The 17995-nt window shown below is 46.3% G+C and overlaps 1 protein-coding gene across 4 annotated transcripts in view; it reads right to left on the reverse strand.

Moving 5' to 3' along the window:
* Positions 1-1387: 1387 nt before the first annotated feature.
* Positions 1388-17995, reverse strand: part of LOC121281571 (fibroblast growth factor 1-like) — a 53763-nt gene continuing 37155 nt past the window's right edge. For all 4 annotated transcript variants that reach the window (XM_041194560.1, XM_041194561.1, XM_041194562.1 and 1 more), the window contains exon 4: positions 1388-2836. In XM_041194560.1, coding sequence (XP_041050494.1) covers positions 2642-2836 — 195 coding nt within the window. In that variant the 3' untranslated portion in view covers positions 1388-2641. The remainder of the gene's footprint in view (positions 2837-17995) is intronic.

A 17995-nucleotide genomic window follows, 5' to 3' on the forward strand; every position in this document is an offset into this window, starting at 1 on the left:
TACTGAAGCAGTCCATGCCCATATGCAGCAAGACATGGACAATATTCAGGCTTGGGCTGATAAGTGGCAAGTAACATTCGTGCCACACAAGTGTCAGGCAATGACCATCCATAACAAGAGACAATCCAACCACCTCCCCTTGAAATTCAATAACATTACCATCGTTGAATCCCCTATTATCAATATCCTGGCAGTTACCATTGACCAGAAACTGAACTGGACCAGCCATATAATGCTGTAGCTACAAGAGCAGGTCAGAGGCTGGGAATTCTGCGGAGAGTAGCTCACTTCCTGACTCCCCAGAGCCTGTCCACCATCCACAAGTCAGGAGTCTGATGGAACACTCTCCTCTTGCCTGGATGAGTGCAGCTCTAACAACACTCAAGAAGCTCGACAGCACCCAGGACAAAACAGCATGCTTGATTGCCACCCCATCCACCACCTCCAACATCCACTCCCTCTGTCACTGATGTGCAGTCGCAGCAGTGTGTATCATCTACAAGATGCACTGCAACAACTCGTCAAGGCTCTTTCGACAGCACCTTCTGAACCAGCTAGAAGGACAAGGGCAGCAGATGCATGGGAACACCATCACCCGCTAATTCCCTTCCAAGCCACACACCATCTTGACTTGGAACTGTATCGCTGTTCCTTCACTGTTGCTGGGTAAAAGTCCTGGAACTCCCTCCCAAACAGCACTGTGGGTGTATCTACTCCATGTGGACAAAAGTCATTCAAGAAGGTGGCTCACTACCACGTTCTCAAAGACAATTAGGGATGGGCAATAAAAATGTTGGCCTAGCCAGCAACGCTCATGTCCTGTGAAAGAATAAAACAAGTGTTCAGGTCCAAATTAATAGTCACTTGGGCAAAAATGGGTTAATTAGGGAAAACCAGCACAGATTTATTAAGGGCTTAAGGATGAGGTAACAGAAAGGGTTGATGAGAGTAATGCTGTTGATGTGATGTTCATGGGGTTCCAAAAGATGTTTGATAAAGTGCCACACAACAGATCTGTGAGCAAACTTAGAGCTAATGGAATAAAAGGGACAGCAGCAAGATGAATATGCAATTAGCTGAGTGATAGGAAAAAGAGTAGTGGTTAATAGTCGTTTTTCAGATTTGATATATTTGAAAGATTGATATCTTAGTGTATAGGGCACAAATTCAAAATTTGTGAACGATATAAAACTTGAAAGTATTGTGAAGTGTGAGGATGATAGGGTAGAACTTTAAAAGGATATAGATAATGAATGGGCAGACAAGTGGCAGATGTAATTTAATGCAGAGAAGTATAAGGTGATTCATTTTGGTAGGAAGAACTCAGGGAGACCAGATATTATGCAATGCTATTAGCACTTGTCACTATTCATTTGTGATATCCCAATCACTTTATCATGTCCCTTTATTACATAATTTCAGGTGCAATAAAATTATACAAAGAAAAATAAGATCCATGGATTTCACTATTATGTTTTAGTGATTTCAACCAAACAATTAAGGAATAAATCCATGCTTACAGCTTGCAGGGAGCACAGTGAACTGAACACAAGCATTAATCTGTCACCTTTCGGGCTGGCTGCTTAAAGCGGGTGACTTTTGAAATGAGGTGACAAATGCTGGTATGTAACGTCCTAAGATTCAAATATGAGGGTAGACTTTCCTGAGTGCTCATTCAAAATGAAGTAACTCATGCTCATGGGCAGTCCATCTGCGCTTTTTAAATTGTAGGCTCTAGGGTTGCCAACTCTCCAGGGCTGTCCTGGAGACTCCAGGAATTAAAGATTAATCATTGCCTCAAACAACCCAGGGGAGGGAAAAAAATCATAAGGACATAAGAAAGGTTTTTCATTTCCTTTCAACACTTTCATTTATCAGTTACAAACCATTTGAACAAGGAAAAAGAAATGGTCTTTTGACTGGGTGGGGCAGTTGGAACAGTGAGGTCATACGATGAAACCAGAGTGCATCCAACTAGAGTTGGCAATCCAGGGCACACCATCTACCTCACTGCAGATGAGGACTCAGAAAATCTACGCTTGAACATCAGTTGTAGAAAGTGTCAATGACTGGCCCAACTGCTCAACACAGGTCCCTAGTGGTCCACTACTCCCATGGTTGAGAAGGTATTTTCCTTAATCTGTTAATGAGCTGAACGCTCCTGGTTCCTTCTCTGGTCTGTTTGGCTTAGTCAGGAATTGTCCTCCCTCAGTAGCCCGGGCTAGCGACTGTAAAAATTATCCATAATCCCCACTCTCAATCTCTATGCAGCTACTGCTGCTGCCAAATATCCCCTGTGTAAGTATCCAGGGAGGCCAGGATTGGCTTGGCTCTGGTGCCCGTGATCGCCTCTCGCCATCTGGGCTCCTATGTGAAGGATGGTCACATGAAAGCCAGAAGGCACGTGGTGCAGGAGACATGCCCCCTGCTCCCCCAGGGAGAGTCAATGCTTTCAGCATAAGGAGTTAGAACAGGGGTGAAAATAAGGGGATGAAACAATACAGGTCATGCTTTCATTGCCTGTCATTATCACCTGTCTCTGCAACCACATTGACCAGCGACTGCTTAATCTATGTGGAGCATTTCAGTGCATTCAGAGGCTGCTTCAATCAGGTGGCTGTTTAATGCTGCATTTGGACTTTTAATCACTTGTAACTTGCATGGGAAGGAACAGGATGGCTTTCTGTCCGACATTAGTTCTTGGTCCTGGTTTGGCATTTCCGTTCTTTCGAATGGCGACATACCAGTTCCTTTCTATATACTCCTTAGACTTGTAGGTGTTATAACCATTCTCTTCTAATGTTTCCAGGAAGAAACATTCATCTGTCGGGTCTGGCTGTGTAGAAAACAGAAAGAATAATAACAATTAACAATGAAAAGAGCTCCCCCAAATGGCTTAGTTGATAATGACACCCTGCCCAGTGTGACACAGGTCAGGAAGATCCCAGTTTGAACATTGGAAGAAAAGTAAATGAAAGATTTTAATTTATTCCGCACCTTTAAAGACCTGAGAGTGTGATGGTGAGAATCTCAGGAGGGTATTACAAAGAAGTCTGTCTGCAAGCATGACCCAGACCTCCGTGTCGCTTGCCATTTCAACACACCACCCTGCTCTCATGCCCACATGTCCATCCTTGGCCTGCTGCTTTGTTCCAGTGAAGCTCAACGCAAACTGGAGGAACTCCATCTTCCGACTAGGTACTTTACAGCCTTCCGGACTGAATATTGAGTTCAACAAATTTAGATCATGAACTCTCTCCTCCTTCCCCACCGCCTTTCCGATCCCCCTTTTTCCAACAATTTATATATATTTTTCTTTTCCCACCTATTTCCATTATTTTTAAATGTATTTCCATCCATTGTTTTATCTCTACCTTTAGCCTATTTCAATTCCCCCCCATCCCACCCCCATTAGGGCTATCTGTCCTTTGCTCATCCTGCTTTCTACCCTTAATGTCCCCATTAGCACATTTCTTAGCTAATATCACCACTGTCAACACCTCCTTGTCCTTTTGTCTATGACATCTTTTGGTTATCTCCACCTATCACTGGCCCTCTATCCAGCTCTACCTGTCCACCACCCCCAACCCCCCCAACCTAAACCAGCTTATATTTCACCTCTTTTCTATTTTTCCTTAGTTCTGATGAAGAGTCATTCGGACTCGAAACGTTAACTGTGTTCCTCTCCACAGAGGCTGTCAGACCTGCTGAGTTTTTCCAGGTATTTTTGTTTTTGTCCTAGATTTCTAGCATCCACAGTATTTTACTTTTACATTACAAAGAAGCTTTCACTCACTATTTCTGGCTGACAATGGTTGCAAACCTTTCAGCTTTTTTTGGCTTTAGCACTTGTCCTGGATTCTGCTATCGAGGATGGGGGTGTACATGGAGCCGCCTCCTCTTGTTATTTATTTAATTGCCCACCGCCATTAGTGACTGGATTTGGCAGCACTGTAGAGCTTTGCTCTAATTTGTTGCTCAGGTCTGTCTAGAATATGCTGCTTCTGTTGGTTGGCATGGATGTTTCCCTGTGTTGTAGCTCCAGCAGTTTAGCATCTCATTTTCATCTACACCTCATGATATTCTTTGTCTACATTCTTCTTGAAGTTACAAATTATGGTTGAATACAATTCTGCTGCTGCTAATGGCCGACTGTGCCTCATGGATGCCCACTTGAGTTGCTAGATTTATTCTGAATCTATCCCATTTAGCACACAACATGATAGTGAGTGTCCTCAGTGTGGAGGTGGGACTTGCTCTCCACAAGGAGAATGGGGTGGTCACTCATACAATACAGTTATGATCCTAATCTTATGCCTGATTCTAAAGAAGTAAAATTAGGGAATCAACTGTTTCCAGCAGTTGTATGGTCAGTAACCAGAGAGCACAGATTTAAGATGATTGGCAAAATAATCAGGGATGAAACTCATGGTTCAGTTTTGGAGTGTGCTGCCTCATCAGGTGGTGGATTCAAATTCAATGGTTGCCTTCAAAAGGGAACTGGATGAATGTCTGAAGAAGACAAGAATGAAGGGGTATGGGAAAAGAGCCAGAGAGTGCAACTAATGGGATTGCTCTTTGAATGAGCTGGTGCAAACTGGCCAAATAGTTTTCTTCTCTGCTGTACTAGTCTATGATCTAGGGCATTCCTACCGCTTTACAGCCAATTAAATATGTTTTAAGTGTACTCACTGTTGCAATGTAGGACATAAGTAAATAGGAACAGGAGTAGGCCATTCACCCCACTGAGCCTGTTTCACTGTACAAATACAGACTATGGCTGATTTGAATCTCAATGCTTCTATCTGCTTTGATTCCATAGCTGTTAATGCCCTTACATAACAAAACGTTCAGCTCTGAAATCACAGTTCTGAAATTTTCCATTGACCTAGCCTCAACAACCTTTTGAGGAAGAGAGTTCCAGAATCCCACTACCCTTTATGTGAAGAAGTGCTTACTGACATTGACACGGAAGGAGTCCTGGACCTGCAACCCCCCATCAGAGGAAATAGTTTCTCTCACCTACCCTGCCAAATCTCTCAAATTCTCAACGGCCAGGATTTTATGGTCCGATGCGGCGAGTCATTTAAATCTCCACTCAGTTCGGCGGGGCCGTAATATCCTGCCGGGTGGGAGGGGCCATAAAATCCTGACCAACATTTCAATTAGCTCACTCCCTAATTTTCTAAATTTAAGGGATTACAAGTCTATGCAACCTCTCCTCATGAATTTAGCCTCGTTACTGCTAGTACCATTCTGATTGCTGGTTTGTGCTGCGTCCTCTCATCTCAACCAGGGCTACATTTGGGGCTGTTCCAATTTCCTTCAATACCCATGGGCTAGGAAGGAAAGAGAAAACAGCCTTGGCTCCTGTTCATGAATGTCACCCAATGATCCTATCTGAATCTGGACCGGTGTGAATAATAGGTAAGGGCAGGGTGAACCGAGCTGTGATGTCCTCACCCACAGTTAAATGACCTGCCAGTGATCATTGTCAGGATTCACACATAACAATTACTTCAAAAAGGTAATGAAGGGGCTGCCAGGAGCTGTGGAATTGTAGTGCAGTCTAAATCAGTGCCTCCAGGAGAAGAAAGGGGAAGTTTAGGAAACGTGGAAAATGGAAGAACAAGAGGAGACACTCTTGGGAGATTAAAATTAAGCAGTAAGAACCAGCATTCATATTGTGCCTTCTCACAACCTCAGGACGTTCTAAAGCATTTCGCAGTCAATGGTTTACCTTTGAAGTACAGACACAATTGTTACATAGGCAAATGCGGCAGCCAATCTCCACAAAGCAAGGTCCGACAAACAGCCAATGAGGTGAATGACCAGCTCGTCTGTTTTTGCCGACATTGGTCAGGGAGGGTATCAATCGTGGCATCAGAGAAACTCCCTTTGTCTAGTACTAAGAAATCTTTTACATCCAAGTGAACAAGCTGAGAGGGTCTCAGCTTAATTTATCCAAAGGTCAGGACCACTGCTAACATGACATTCCCTTGCAATATCAGTCTGGAATCCATAACCTTATGATTTAGAGACAAGTATATTATTAACTGAGCCAAGTTGGTTCTCTTAAGATATGTATTACATTCTGATATTTCCCTATTCATTACACTAATATAAGGTGATACCCATTTATTTTAGCCTTTGTTAAAATAGTAGTTAGAAGAATTTTTTATGAATTAATTAATACAATTATTACTGATATAGCATACATTGCATTGTTAGGGCATAGTACGGATACATTTACTCTTCCTCATAATTGCATTGCACTATATTTTTAGGAAAATAGGAACAGGATAAGGCCATTCAGACCCTCAAACTTGTTCCAACATTCAATTTGATCATGGCGGATTTCACTCCATCAATCCTCCTCCATTCCCTTAATTTCTCATCTAACAAAAATATACCGTGCTTAACAAAAATCAGCTCTGGGAATATTTAATGGCCAGATATCAAAAACGTTCAATTTTCCCAGCCCTTACATGTCACAATGTCCTGAGCACAGTTTATGCATAGGAAGTTTCACACCTTTTAAAATTATTCTGCTTTTCTATTCTTACGACCAAAGTGAATAACCTCACACTTGCCCAAATTATAGTCCATTTGCCACCTTGTTGCCCACTTACTTAACCTGTCCATATCTCTTTGCTCTTCCCCTTCCCTGAGGAAATTATTTTAAAGGGCTAATGAGTAATAAGTGCTGAAAACGAGATTTAACGCAGAAGCATCAGATTTTTACCAATTGCAAGGTCTCTTCTCTCCAGGAAGTGTTGATCCATCTACTTCCACCTCCGTAACATCGTCTGTCTCTGCCACTGCCCCAGCTGTAATCCTAACCCATGACTTTGGTCACCTCTAGATTTGGCTATTACAATGCACTTCTGGCCAACAGCCCATCTTCTACTCTGTTTAGACTTGAGCTCATTCAGAACGCTGCTGCTCATTTCTTAAATTGCTCATCCTGTTCACCATCACATTGTGCTCACTATTGGCTCATGAGCTGGAAACACCTCAAGCTCTGAACTCTAACCTTGTTTTTAAATCCTTCCATAGCTTCAACCCTCCCTATCGCTGTAACCTTCGCCCATGCTAACCCACTGAGATCTTGAGTTCATCTAATTCTAGCCTCTTGCACATCTCTTATTTTAATTGCTCCACTGCTGGTGGCTGTGCCTTCATCTAACAGAGTCTAAACTCTGGAATTTCCTCCCTGAGCCTATCCACCTCGCTTTCCTCCTTAAAAATGTTCCTTCAGAATAACTCTTTGACCAAACTGTTGGCCATCAGCCTGAATATTGCCTTATGTGGATCCGTGTCAAATTCTGTTCAGTTGATCCTGCGAAATGCCTTGGGGCATTTCACTGGCTAAAAGCTTTATATAAATACAAATTGTTGTTGTTGAGCTCCATCGTTGCCTCTGTTTCCTCCTCTAAGTGGACATGAAGCTTTGACATTGTGGCTTACTGCTAATAGCTGAGCAAGGTTACTGAGCAGCTAGTGTAGAAACATAGGAACAGGAGCAGACCATTCAGTCCCTTGAGCCTGATCTGCCATTCAATTAAAGGATGGTTAATCTGTATCTTAACTCCATTTAGTGGCATTCATTCTGTAATCCTTAATACATTTGCCTAACAAAAATCTATCAGTCTCAATTATAAAGATGGACAGATCATGAGGCTGAGCTAACCAAGGTAGTACAAATAGTCTGTGTTTAGAAAATGCCAAAATCATCAGGAGCTTCTCTTCTTGAAAGCTGACAAGCAACCTCTATAAGATAAGGTGTCTATTTTGTGCTTGACTGAAATGCCTTTTCTCAAACTCCTCATGAAGACTCAGATATAAACAATGGCCACAATCTCAATTCTCTTCTACCTGACAGAAATAGTGGAGGGGTGGGTGTGGGGGGAGAAGTTGGAAAGAAAGCAGTCACATGCCCCCTCTGATCCCTGCTGCTTCCTCACTCTGTCCTGAATTTAACCTTCTGTTTTGAGCAGGCAAGTGGGATACTCACAGTTATCAGGACCTGATCTCCATTTAACCAGAGTTAGGAAAACAGTAATGACTTCCCCATCAGGTTCAGATCTGTCAGGAGAGGATTCATAGTGTAGAAGAGGCCTATCAAGGTAAGTTTTAAAATTTAATTTTAGGTTCCCTTGTGGGCCAAGGGAAACAGATGTCTTTCTCTGGCCCTTATGACATTATGGGCTCTTCTGCCAATGGCTCCCAACACCACCACTGGGGGAGATGGTGGCATTGTGGTAATCTCACTGGACTAATAGTTGAGAAGATTAGGCTAATGCCCAGAAGACATGGGTTCAAATCCCAACACAGCAGCTGGTGGAATTTAAATTCAATTAATGAAATCTGGAATATAAAGCTGGTCTTGGTAATGATGACAATGAAATTATTATCGATTGTTGGTTCAAAATGCCATCTGGTTCACTAATGCCCTTTAGGAAAGGAAATCTGTCATCCTTACCTGGTCTGGCCTACATGGGACTCCAGACCCACAGCAATCCGAGAGAACAGAGTTCACGTTTCGATCCATGTGACTCTTCTTCAGAGCCTCAGACAGGCTAAAAACATTAACTCCACAGATGCTGCAAGGCCTACTGAGTTTTTCCCAGCATTTTTTGTTTTTATTTCATATTTCTACCATCCTCAGTATTTTGCCTCCATCACAGAAATCTGAACAGACCTAGCAAGCGACCCAGTTTGAGGGCAATTAGGGATGGGCAACAAATGCTGCCCTTGCCAGCAATGCCCACATCCCATGAAAGAATGAAAAATACCACCACTATCCCCCCAACCGTGTCCCCTGATTAAGTGTCCAGGCCTCCTCCTTTCTCTATTTAAGCGACTCCTGAACTGTTACCAGGGCTGCAGCCTCCTCCTGTCTGAATTCCTGACCACCCGCCAGGTAAATTGACTGGCTTCAGGACACTGAGACAATGCATGGAGGTTCGGCCCAGCCATCATCTGGGCCTCCATGTTGTCAGACTCCCCTGCTGTCCCAATGAAGATAGGGCTCAGCACACCCTGAAAAGCCAGGGCCTTGGGGCAGAGTTTTGAGTTCTGTGTGTGGCAGCGGTCATTGGGCCTGGGAGCGGCTGGTCCCCGACTGCGATTTTACGTTGGGCGAGCCAATTAAGGCCCGCCCAGCCTGAAACGCAGCTCCTCACAGGTCGGGAAGGGCCGAGCTGGGGGCGGGGGCCTTTCGGCCGCTGGGTCCAATGGTGACCCAGCGGCCAGCTTAAAAATGGCCCAGGCAGCCCCTGGAAGGCTGCCAGCGAAGAAGACATCTATGATGTTGTCAACGGGAAATTATGGCTTCCAATGCGGCTGCAGACGCCAGGCGGGAGGGGAGGTCGGGTGGGCACTCAGCTCCCACCCCCCTGTTTTCTGATGAGTACCTCGCAGACCTCCTGGAGGGGGTGGCTGCGAGGAGGGGTACCCTTGTCCCCAGGGGTGGAAGGAGAAGGCCACTGCACCTTTCCAAAAGAGCTTGGGAGGAGGTGGCAGTGCTGGTCAGCAGCCATGATGTTTTGCTGTGCACCTGGGCCCAGTGCCATGAGACGTTTAACAACCTGCTGTGCCCAGGGAGGGCCAGTACGATGTTGGCATCGATCAGTGTTATGAAGTGTTAAAGTCTGGCCGTTCACTCACTCCCCACGCCCGTGGAGCTCAGGGGTGTCAGAGTCTGCATGCCAACTGTCAATGACACAGGAGCTGGCCAAGGGGGTGAGCCCTGGCTGCTTGGACTGAGTGCCTTGTGGCTTGAGGGCCACGACTTGGATGTGCCCTGCAAAGTGATCCTCAGGTGGCGTTGGCCAGGCCACACTGGTGCTGCAGGTGGACTAATTTGTGCTCCTTTGTCCTTTCAGGAGAAGATGGCCCATAACAACATTGAAAGATTCCAGACTGGCGGAGGACCTCCAACTCCAAATAGGATGGGAATAGAAGGATACGGACCCCGGAGGTACAAAATGTTTTAGTTGACGGGCAATGTGATCGGAGCAGGCTTGGAGGGCTGAAGGGCCTGTTCCTGTGCTGTACTTTTCTTTGTTCTTTGTTCTTTGTAATCCTCACAAAGTATGAGCATGACGCCTTGGTGATGGAGAGTCGGCATGCACCTTGGTCAACCAGCCATGGAGAGGCTGGGGTGGCAGACGAAGGTAAGAGCGCAGTGCACAAGAGTGAGAGTTTCGGATGGTGCAAACATTCTTGTGTAGCCTCTTCATTGGCCTCAAATCCGGATTCCGCATGGATCATTGAAAGACGATGGAACCATGATGCAGGTCTCCATGGTCTCACCAGGGTGCCTGGCATGCACAGTGATAGTGTGATGACTTAAGCCAATGACATGTTGTTGTTCTCCCTTAGATTTGCCACCACACACCCAATCGCAGGACCCCGAAGAGCCACCCTGACGTCAGAGGACTACCAGGCTCCAGATGCACCTGCATCACACCTGCTCTCTTAACCAGGCACCAGTACAGATACCAGCACCTTGGTGGGCATTAGATCAGCAGCTAGAATTTTGGTGCACGTTGGTGAGGTTACTTCACAATCGCTTGAGATGCAGGTGGAGGCAGAGAATTTCCTAGGGTGCCGGCAGTTGGAGGACTGCTGGAGACCAGGATGAAGGCAGATGATCAGCCTCTGGAGTCGTCCATTAGGTGGCAGATGCTGGACGTCCAGCGAGATGTTTGGGAGAACCTGGCAGAGATCCATGAGGATTTGCGTGCCATGGCTTCCGTTATGAAGGAATCTAGGCGGAGCATCAGTACTGCGTTGACCCTCATGGCCGAGCGCACTGCCTCCTCCATTGAGAGAGTGATGGCTGTCATGGAGAGGCAGCTCCAGGGACAGAATCAAGGGTTCCTGGAGTTGCGATTGGACCTGCAAACCCTCACACAGGCACTGACCTCAGGTGGTCAGTTTCAGTGTGGGAGATAGATGAGGCCCTCGGTATCCCATCAATGGTGAGCAGGGAGGCCCAGAGTGACCAGAGCTGCCTGCCATTTCTGCATGCACCTCTCAGGGCATTCTAGATGACGGCAGCAGCCACTCCGCCCCTCTGCCAGTGGTCGTGGCATCTGATGAGGCTGCGGTAACTGGGGAGATGCCAGCCGTGGCACTGGCCGCTCCTTCCCAGGTGGGGCAGCACTGGTTCCACTGGCCAGAGGCTGACCGCCAAAGTTGTCAAGGCCAACAGGACAGCAGAGTCAGCAGGCTGACTCCAATGCCAGTGCCAGCGATGGGGGGGGGGCACCAAAATATAGCACTCGCAAATGTAAGTTTAAGGTGACGTGAGAACAAGAGAGACAGGTTATGGGTGATCTTCTGTTGTGTAATGGTTTGTTTATGTGCACTGGCCTGGGGTTGAAGACCAGAGAAGGTTCTGTTAATATGTTTGGACTGTCAAAATGAGATAAATTTTCTTTTGCCATAATGGCCTGAGTATGCTTCACCTTTTTTATTGAACGTGGTGCAGGGTACGCCAGTATGTAATGCTGGACGTGGGTGGGTTACAATTTTATTGCATAGCCACTGACTGGACTTTGGGGTCAAAGAAAGGGGTCATTTCAAACATCCAGGATGGAGGCGGCAGCCCTGGCATGAGGTGGTAGCACTTATTTGGCAGCCTAGCTTAAGGAGCATTGGATCAAGTGTCCCTGGTATCCCTGCTTCCCTGGAGGTCTGCCTCCATTCTCTCAGTGTCCTCCTCACCGTTCTCCTCTTCGGACTCACTATTGGATTCATCATCTGTGGCCTGTGGAGCTGTCAAGATCCTCTCTTTAAAAATTCATTCATGTGATGTGGCCTTCGCTGGCTGGGCCAGCATTTATTGCCCATCCCAAGTTGCCCTTGAGAAGGTGTTGGTGAGCTGCCATTTTGGATTGCTGCAGTCCATGTGGTGTAGGTACACCCACAGTGCTGTTAGGAAGGGAGTTTCAGGGTTTTGACCCAGCAACAGTGAAGGAACGGTAATATATTTCCAAGTCAGGATGGTGAGTGACTTGGAGGATAACTTCCAGGTGGTGGTATTCCCATCTATCTGCTGCCCTCGTCCTTCTAGACGGTAGTGGTCGTGGGTTTGGAAGGTGCTGTTGAAGGAGCCTTGGTGAATTCCTGCAGTGCGTCTTGTAGATGGTACACACTGCTGCTATTGTGCGTCAGTGGTGGAGGGAGTGAATGTTTGCAGATGTGATGCCAATCAAGTGGATTGCTTTGTCCTGGATGGTGTCAAGCTTCTTGAGTGTTGTGGAAGCAGCACTTATCAAGGCAAGTGGGGAGCATTCTATCACACTCCTGACTTGTGCCTTGAAGATAGTGGACAGACTTTGGGGAGTCAGGGGGTGAGTTACTTGTCACAGGATTCCTAACCTCTGGCCTGTTGAAGGCACAGTATTTATATGGCTAGTCCAGTTCAGTTTCTGGTCAATGGTAACTCCCAGGATGGTGATAGTGGTGGATTCAGTGATGGTAATGCCATAGGACATCAAGGGCGATGGTAGGATTCTCTCTTGTTAGGGATGGTCATTGCCTGACACTTGTGTGTCATGAATGTTACTTGCCACTTGTCATCCCAAGCCTGGATATTGTCTAGGTCTTGCTGCATTTGGGCATGGACTACTTCAGTGCCTGAGGAGTCGCGAATGGTGCTGAACATTGTGCAATCATCAGTGAACATCCCCACTTTTGACCTTATGATGGAAGGAAGGTCATTGATGAAACAGCTGAAGGTGATTGGGCCTAGGGCACTATCCTGAGGAACTCTTGCGGTGATGTCCTGGAACTGAGATGACTGACCTCCAACAAACACAACCATCTTCATTTTTGCTAGGTTTGACTCCAACCAATGGAAAGTGTTCCTCCTGATTCCCATTGACTCCAGTTTTTCTAGGGTTCCTTGAAGCCACATTCTTTCAAATGCAGCCTTGATGTCAAGTGCAGTCACTCTCACCTCACCTCTTCCTCCAGTGAGCCCCCCTTGCCATTGCCAGATTATGGAGAGGTGCTGGACGCAATCACGATCAGTGACACGTGCTCTGGGGGGTATTGTAGTGCTCCCCCTAAATGATCCAGGCATCGGAAGCCAATCTTCAGAAGACCTATAATTCTCTCTATCACTGCCCTTGTGGAGGCATGGCTCCTCTTATTCCGCTGCTCCACCTTTGTTCTTGGGTGGCGGAGAGGCGTCATAAGCCACCTTTCCAAAGGACAGCCTTTGACAACCAGCAACCATCCATCCGGTCGAGCTGGAGCACTGAAGAGTTTCAGCACCTAGGAATGTCTCAGGATGTAAGCATCATGGGAGCTGCCAGGGTACCTTGCACACACCTGCAGAATCTGCATCCTATGGTCGCACTCTATCTGCGTGTTCAAGGAGTGGAATCCCTTCCTGTTGATGAAGGCACCCGGCTGACTCACTGGCGCCTTGATGGCCACATGTGTGCAGTCGACTGCACCCTGGATGCAGGGGAACCCAGCAATTACTGCAAACCCTCTGGCTTGCTCAGCCTGGCTGGCCTCGTCTGTATGGAAATGAATGAAAGTCAATACCCGCCCGAACAGAGCTTCTGTCATGAGCTTGATGCAACGCTGGACAGCTGATTGGGAAACTCCACAAACCCCCGGAAAGAGCCAGAGGGATAGAAGTTGAGGGCCACTGTGACCTTCAGAGGCACTGGCATGGGGTGTCCACCCACAGTTGAAGCTGATCTGAGGCCCAATTATCTGGCAAATGGAGGTCACTGTCTCCCTTGAGAGATGGAGTGTCCTTCAGCAATGCACCTTGGACATGTTGAGGTAGCTACATAGCTGCCTGTAAACCCTGGAGACAGGATAGTGGCGTCTTCTGTGGCCCCTTCCGCCTTGGACTTCCTGTTGGCCCTGCACCCCTTGTGCCTGCACTCTCGTCCCCCGCAAGGTCGCTCCCCTGCAAGCTGCATTGGGACACTTGGCCTCCTCTCCCTTCTGCCCCTCTCTTCCACCTCAGAGGCGGTACCTCCAGTAGAGACCAAAATCCTCATTACCAGGGGTAAAGTAGGCTGTACGATACCTGGAAGAGTCCACATGGTCTGAATCCTCCGGGGTCCTTGAAGACCTGCAACGAAGCCTGGAAATGCAAAGAATGAAGCCCTGAGCAGAGATAAAGCTGCCAAGTGCCAATAAGTCACCAGCGGCAAACTATCTCCAAAACACCTCACTACTCACACTGGCAATGCTGCTGACCCTTTTTATCCTGCCTGTGGATGAGGTTGTGCAAATTGTCGGCTGGCCGCCTGCCCGTTTTGCCTGTGCAACGAGCGCAAGAACGCACGGGCAACATTAAATCGGCATCAATTGCCTTTTTAATGGCCTTAACTAGCCTCTTAAATAATGATGGGCACGGGTCCAACTCCTGCTCGTGCCTACCAACCGAAATATCGCGTGAGTGCTCGGTGACGTTGAGACGCTCACCCGATGTCTTTACGCACTATTTTACGTTCAAGCAGGTCGGGCGGGCGCACCTGCCCACTGCGAAAAATGCTGCCCTATGTTTTTTCTCGGTGAGATACTGGAGGGTCGTGAGCATCCATGGAGCTTGTGAGGAGTCAATGCCTTCAGAGAGGGAGGGAAGTGGGTAAATTGGCAAGGATCCTGTTCTTCAAATGTAAAAAAGCACAGGATCAGATTTCTCACTGCAAACCATGGTAATAATTTCCTTTTGTGTAGAAGCAAGTAGAACTGTACCACTACAGGGAGTTTGAGAAGCTTGTTTGTTGGCAAATAAGGGCTGAGATCTGATATTTTCATTCCAGCAACTATGAACTTGAAGGCTACTTTTCCCCAGTTGTTCTTCCAGTTTGTGTTGCTGCAGGGGGAGTGCAGCTTCCCTGAGCTCGGAAAAGACAGGTGAGTCGTGTTTCCTTTGTCTTATAACAGTAATTTACAAAGATGTTACCTCCCCTATATTTATCTCTTAAAGGGGAGTTAAGCTGTGGGACGTGATTAACGGGAGGGCAGGAAAGAACAAGAGAAAGAATAGCCTGGAAGGAAAGCAAGAGAGGGCGGGATGAGGGAAGGAAGCTGTTATGGACAAATGTGTCATTGTGGAGGGCCCTTGGTGATCAAAGAATCCTTTGCTAGTACAGCACACGTCTGTGTTTTGATTGTGGTGAAAAAGAACGTCTGTTTTAGTGATGTTGGATGAGAGATAACTATTGAGAGAACACCCGTGCTCTTCTTTAACATCCTGCCATGGGATATTTACGTCCACCTGAGGGAGAAGGTGGGGCCCCAGATTTGCGACTCATCTGGAAGATGCTATGTCCAACACAGAGCTGATTAAATGTACTCCTGGAGATTTCATCACATGAAATGCCCCACACTTCAGCCATTCATCAGCCAACACATCCATCCTTGTGACACACTGCCTTCCCAAGCCAATTGTAAAGCAAAAAGACCCATTACCCAATTGGATGCTGCTTGACTGTCAGCCAAATAGCCTTTTTTTCTCCAGTTTTCAATGTCTTTATATCCGGCAAAGAGAAATGTTCAAAGAAAAACAATCTTTTTTCAATATCCTGACGATTTTTCTCCAGGGTTGCATACAGCAGTGCCCTAGAGATTGATCTTCAATTCCTGGCAACTCCAGCCCAATCCTGGAGGGTTGGCAGCTGTACTTCAAAAGTGTAGCACTGACTCAGTACTGCACTGGGAGCGTCACCTTCAATTTTATACTCAAGCCACAGAATGTTATGTTTTTATATAAAGGCAAAATACTGCGGATGCTGGAAATCTGAAATAAAAACAAAAAAATGCTGGAAAAACTCAGCAGGTCTGACAGCATCTGTGAAGAGAAAGACAGAGTTAACGTTTCAAGTCCGTATGACTCTTCTTCAGAATGTTACGTTCTGATAGTCACAGTTAGCTGATGCCCATAGGCTGAAGTGGGACTTTTATTCTGTCCCTTTTACTTTACATTGATAGTTGCACACTGTCACAGAATCACAGAAGCACAGAATCACACAGTACAGAAAAGGCCCTTCGGCCCATCAAGTCTGCACCAACACGTGAGAAACACCTGACCTACCTACCTAATCCCATTTACCAGCACTTGGTCCATAGCCTTGAATGTTATGACATGCCAAGTGTTCATCCAGGTAATTTTTAAAGGATGTGAGGCAACCCACCTCCACCACCTTCCCAGGCAGTGCATTCCAGACCGTCACCACTCTCTGGGTAAAAAATTTTTCCTCACATCGCCCCTAAACCTCCTGCCCCTCACCTTGAACTTGATTCCCCTTGTGTCCGACCCTTCAACTAAGGGGAACAGCTGCTCCCTATCCACCCTGCCCATGCCCCTCATATTCTTGTACACCTCGATCAGGTTGTTCAGACATGTTCAGATACCTTCTCAAGGGCAATGAGTGATGGCCAATAAATGCTGACTCAGCCTGCGATGCTCACATCCTATGAATGAATTAAGAAAGCCTGCCTAAACGCCCATTCTTCATTCTTCACCATAGGTGGAAGTTTATCTAATCAATGGCTGAGCTAAGGAGATTATGGAAATCACACATTTGATCCTCTGTCTCCCTTTCCCTCTGGGTATCAGTGGGGGCTGTGATAAAGGCATTAGGATTGTTCTTAATAGCCCTGGATTTGGGTGGGAAAGGGTGAGGGAGATCAACAGGGGTTACTGCTCCAGGTGGCTGTTATGTAGTCCTGCTGGCATTCATTTTCAAGATTCATAAATGAAAAACAGTGGCTGAAAGCTTTGCTAGGGTTCTCCTCATAGTCAAAGAGGATACTGATAAAAAAATCGTACATGAAGTGTTGTCACTTGATTGAAATACTAATGGACGACCCACACCCAGTGAGTCAGTGCCTTACAACAATAACAAAAACTTCCTTAATATAGCATTTTTGACATAATGAAACATCTCAAGATCCTTCCCAGGATTTTTATAAAACAAAGTGTGACACACCAAGCCACATAAGGAGATATTAGGTCAGATGACCAAAAGCTTGTTCAAAGAGTTAGGTTTAAGGAGTGTGTTAAAGGACGAAAGCAAGGTAGAGGGACGGAGACGTGTAGGGACGGAATTCCAGAGCTTGAGGCCTAGACAACTGAAGGTACGACCACCAATGGTGGAGCAATTAAAATTGAAAGCAAGGTTTCTCAAGTGTAAAACTCAACAGTTTCTGATGGTTTGATGGCATTAAATGTTCTCTTTTTCTTTTGGTTGCACAAGCTGCCTGTATGGATTAATTGCACCTTAGCTAATGTAGAGAACTGATTCCTACGTCTGTACATTTACCAGAGGCTTATGCACTGACCAGGCCTACAGGGTAGTTGAGGAGCGGCACATAGAGATCATCAAACCTCCGCCTTTGATGACTGTATCTTCAGCTGCCAAGGTCCTAAACTCTGGAATTCCCTCACTAAATCTCTCCGCCTCTGTCTCCTCCTTTAAAGATATTACTTTAAGCCTATCTCTTTGAATAAGCTTTTGTTCACCTGTCCCAATATCTCCTTCTGTGGCTCAGTGCCAAATTTTTCTGAAAACATTCCTATGAGGCCCTTGGGATGTTTGTAACTCCTTTAAGACGTGCTATATAAATGCAAGTTGTTGCATTATTGCAATGCTGCTTTCCTGAGCCCAGACCCCAAAGGCAAAATCTTGGAACTCTGACCCTAACAGCACTGAGGGTGTACCTACACCACACAGACTGCAGCAGTTCAAGAAGGCTGCTCACCACCACCTTCTCCAGGGCAACTAGGGATGGGCAACATTCTCTGGCCTAGCCAGCGATGCCCACATCTGGTGAAAGAATAAATAAAAAGAAAGGGATATTAACTGGCTTTGCATGGTAAAATGTAAATCAATAATGTGCACTGCAAAGTTTCCAGGCATTTTAGTAGCTCAATTTTTAAAATTATTTTTTACTGACCCATACAGGTTGTAACGTTCCCTGTCTCTGAACTTGATTG

The sequence above is a fragment of the Carcharodon carcharias genome, chromosome 8, assembly GCF_017639515.1.
Source record: "Carcharodon carcharias isolate sCarCar2 chromosome 8, sCarCar2.pri, whole genome shotgun sequence".
Classification (NCBI taxonomy): Eukaryota; Metazoa; Chordata; class Chondrichthyes; order Lamniformes; family Lamnidae; genus Carcharodon; species Carcharodon carcharias.